Here is a 3,694-nt window from a genome sequence, read left to right as displayed (position 1 = left end):
TATTCCATTTTTGCATCCATGTGTAATTTTGTTTCATCCATGCTTTCTTTCTTTCACTCATGCTTTCATTAAAGATAACATCAGGCCATCTATCTACTTCCATTTGCTCAATTCTTTTTAGATATCTTATTAGCAACACCATAACTATTGCTTTGATAAAAATACAAGCTAATTAAAAAATCAAATTAATAAAAATTATATATGTATTTTTTTAAATAAAGGAAAATAATAAAAATCTTTCGATATAATCACCACGCTGATTGATTTTGGGACTAATAATAATTTCACTAAGAGAAATTGAGGGGTAAAAATCAAGTATCGTCATGAGATACAGCTAATTTAAGCGGCTGTATTTTGGTGAACATATAAAAAAAATTGCCTGCTTCGAAAAATAAAAGTTAATGGGTGTGTAAATACTAGATTCTATCGCGACTGATCTCATCGGACTGTGCTTCAATATTGATCCAATCCCAAACTGCTATGCATCTGTTAAAAATCAACAGTTTTGCTTTTGGGTTGACGAAGCTGAAGTCCAATCTTCATACATTCTTTGGTGCCATAAGCAGAGCAAGCAATGGATGGCTTATAAACTCATTCTCTTTCTACCATTCTAATCTCCATTCTCCTTTTCCTTTTGGCGCTATTAAACTTATCTCTCCGAGTCAATCTAAATCCATCTCACAGAGCAGTCATCGTAAGCCCAACGCTCTATCCAAGGAGAGCCTATTGAAGCAGGCAGTGGCCTCTATGAAATTGGACCCTGAAGCCTATGTTTCTATTTTGCAGGCCTGTATGGACACCAAATCTATTTCCCAGGGCAATCAACTCCATGCCCACATGGTTGTAAACGGGGTCGAGCAAGAAACTAGCTTGAAAACGAAACTTCTGAGCTTCTATGTTGCCTGTGGAAGAATGGATGATGCACGCTTGATATTTAACAGAATGTCCCACCGAAATGTCTTTTTATGGAATGAAATGATCAGAGGATATGCCTGGAACGAGCCCTTTGAGGATGCACTGGCGCTCTACTACCAGATGGAACAGGTAGGCGTTCACCCAAATAATTTTACTTATCCCTTTGTGCTCAAGGCGTGTGCTGGGCTGTCAGCTCTGCAAGAGGGCAGAGATATGCATTATCATGTAGTTAAAAGTGGGCTTGAAATGGATGTTTATGTGGCAAGTGCCCTAATAGATATGTATGCAAAATGTGGAGATTTAGAGAATGCAAGGAAAATGTTTGACAAAATACCTAAACGAGATGTTGTCTCTTGGAATGCACTGATTGCAGGGTATGCCCAGAATGGATATGCCGGCGAGGCTTTGGCACTTTACAATCAAATGCAGTTGGCAGATGTGAAGCCCACTTCAGTCACCATGGTGAGTGTACTTCCGGCATGTGCGCAGCTAGCAACTTTGCAGCAAGGTAAGCTTATCCATCAGACTGTAATTAGGTATGGGTTTGAGTCCCATGTTTCTGTGGGGACTGCACTTATGGATATGTATGCCAAATGTGGTAGTGTAGAGATTGCCCGTCGAGTGTTTGACAGGATGCCTCAAAGAAATGCCATCTCGTGGACTGCTATGATTGCGGGATATTCCCAGAATGGGTACAGCAATGACGCTCTGGTTGTCTTTCACCAGATGCAGCTGGCGAACGTGACACCTGACTCGGGATCGATTGTAAGCGCGCTCCGAGCATGTTCCCTTTTAGGAGCTCTGTGGAAAGGGAAGTGTATTCATGCTTATGTGATTCGGAGTGGAATTGTTGAGGATGTGAATGTAGGGAATTCCCTTGTAGCTATGTATGCCAAGTGTGGAAGTATAGACGCTGCCCTTCACTTTTTTGACAACATGCCTAAAAGAGACGTGGTTTCATGGAATGCAATCATTGCTGGCTATTCCCAGAATGGACAAGCGTACGAGGCATTGAGACTCTTTCAGCAAATGCAAAAGGATAAAATGAAACCTGACTTGACAACAATGGTGAGCGTGCTCCCTTCATGTGCACATTTAGCAGCCCTACAACAAGGCAAATTGATCCATGGACACATACTTAGAAATGGACTTGAGATGGATGTTTCTACAGGGAATGCTCTGATAGACATGTATGCCAAATGTGGCAGACTAGAGATTGCACGTACGTTGTTTGAGAAAATGCCTAAAAGAGATGTCGTCTCCTGGAATGTGATGATTTTAGGGTATGGATTACACGGACGGAGCAAGGATGCTATTGCACTTTTTTCTCAACTAGAACAGACTGGTATGAAGCCAGATGACATCACCTTCATCTGTATTTTGTCGGCGTGCAGTCATGCAGGGCTAGTGGATGAGGGTCGTAAATACTTCAACGGTTTAAATAGAGATCACTGCATTAGGCCAAGGATGGAGCACTATATATGTATGGTCGACCTTCTTGGGCGAGCTGGTTATCTCGATGAGGCGCAAGAGCTAATAAACAATATGCCTTTTGAGCCTGATGCCAGTGTATGGGGGGCTTTGCTTGGTGGCTGCAGAATTCACTGCAACATTGAGCTTGCAGAATATGTAGCAAAACACCATCTTAAGCTGGAGTCTAATAATACAGGATGCTATGTGCTTCTCTCAAATATCTATGCTGCAGCTGGAAGGTGGCATGATGCTGCAAAAGTGAGAACAATGATAAAAATCAAGGGGTTGAAAAAGAATCCAGGACGGAGCTGGATTGAAATCAAGAATAGTGTTCATACATTTGTGGGAGGAGACAAATCACACCCACAATCAGAGAAAATATATGCAGTGCTGCATAGCTTGATTAGAGATATGAAGAAAGAAGGCTATGTGCACGACAAGAGTTTTGTACTGCAAGATGTCGAGGAAGAGGAGAAAGAAAACATCATTTCGACACATAGTGAAAAACTGGCTATTGCATTTGGGCTCCTTGAGACAAGCCCTGGAATGCCTATCCAGATCACAAAGAACCTCCGTGTCTGTGGTGACTGCCACAATGCCTCTAAGTTCATCTCCAAGATTGCCAAACGAGAAATTGTTTTGAGAGATATAAATCGATTCCATCATTTCAAGGATGGAGTTTGTTCTTGTGGGGATTACTGGTGATGCCAATGTAAACAACAATTATAAACTCTTCCTACTTCGCATGTTTTATTTAGTGGATCATTCGAAATGCAGAGCAATGATATGGTCATGGCAATGGTAAGTAAAGCAAACAGCAGTGCACCTTTGTTATGGAAGGAATCAAATGAGAGGTTAACTTTATATTGTAGCCATCCTATAAAGGACATTTGGAGAATATATGTAAATGAGAAGACTTTCTTCCCTGATATTGTGCGGTGTGCTTGAATGATCCATGATCTTACAGTATTAGTTGCTCCAGAAGGTTGAAAATTCGAAATCCTGCTCGGATACAGACCACATCGTATCCTTGAAAACAAAATATACTCGCCGGATTTGTAATGGCTAGTTATTTGGAATGCTGCAGAGAATATAATTTTGTAGAGAGAGTTGAGATAGTGGAAATGGAGATGAAGGGATGATCAGTTTCCTGTAAGCATAATTATATGGGCAATGTGGCAATCGTACTTGAAAGTACAAGTTGTCTATACAATCTTCATAATTCAGGTTGTCTTCCTTATTTTTAGGGTGTCGATCTTTTCATAGAAATTTATCAAATTCCTTCTGTTTCATACTGAATTTGGGT

The 3,694-nt window shown here is 40.8% G+C and overlaps 1 protein-coding gene across 1 annotated transcript; it reads left to right on the top strand.

The window, feature by feature from the left end:
* Positions 1-332: 332 nt before the first annotated feature.
* Positions 333-3,410, top strand: LOC149227338 (pentatricopeptide repeat-containing protein At3g12770-like). The gene is made up of 2 exons (XM_089377758.1): positions 333-1,423; positions 1,523-3,410. Exons 1-2 carry the CDS (start codon positions 481-483, stop codon positions 3,091-3,093), a joined length of 2,514 nt encoding a protein of 837 aa, XP_089233884.1. The 5' UTR covers positions 333-480; the 3' UTR covers positions 3,094-3,410.
* Positions 3,411-3,694: the final 284 nt, after the last annotated feature.

Source organism: Pinus tabuliformis, chromosome J (genome assembly GCF_031772625.1).
Source record: "Pinus tabuliformis cultivar Carrire ecotype Pingquan chromosome J, CPIR1, whole genome shotgun sequence".
In the NCBI taxonomy this organism is placed as follows: Eukaryota; Viridiplantae; Streptophyta; class Pinopsida; order Pinales; family Pinaceae; genus Pinus; species Pinus tabuliformis.
This window is presented reverse-complemented; position numbering and strand designations above follow the sequence as displayed.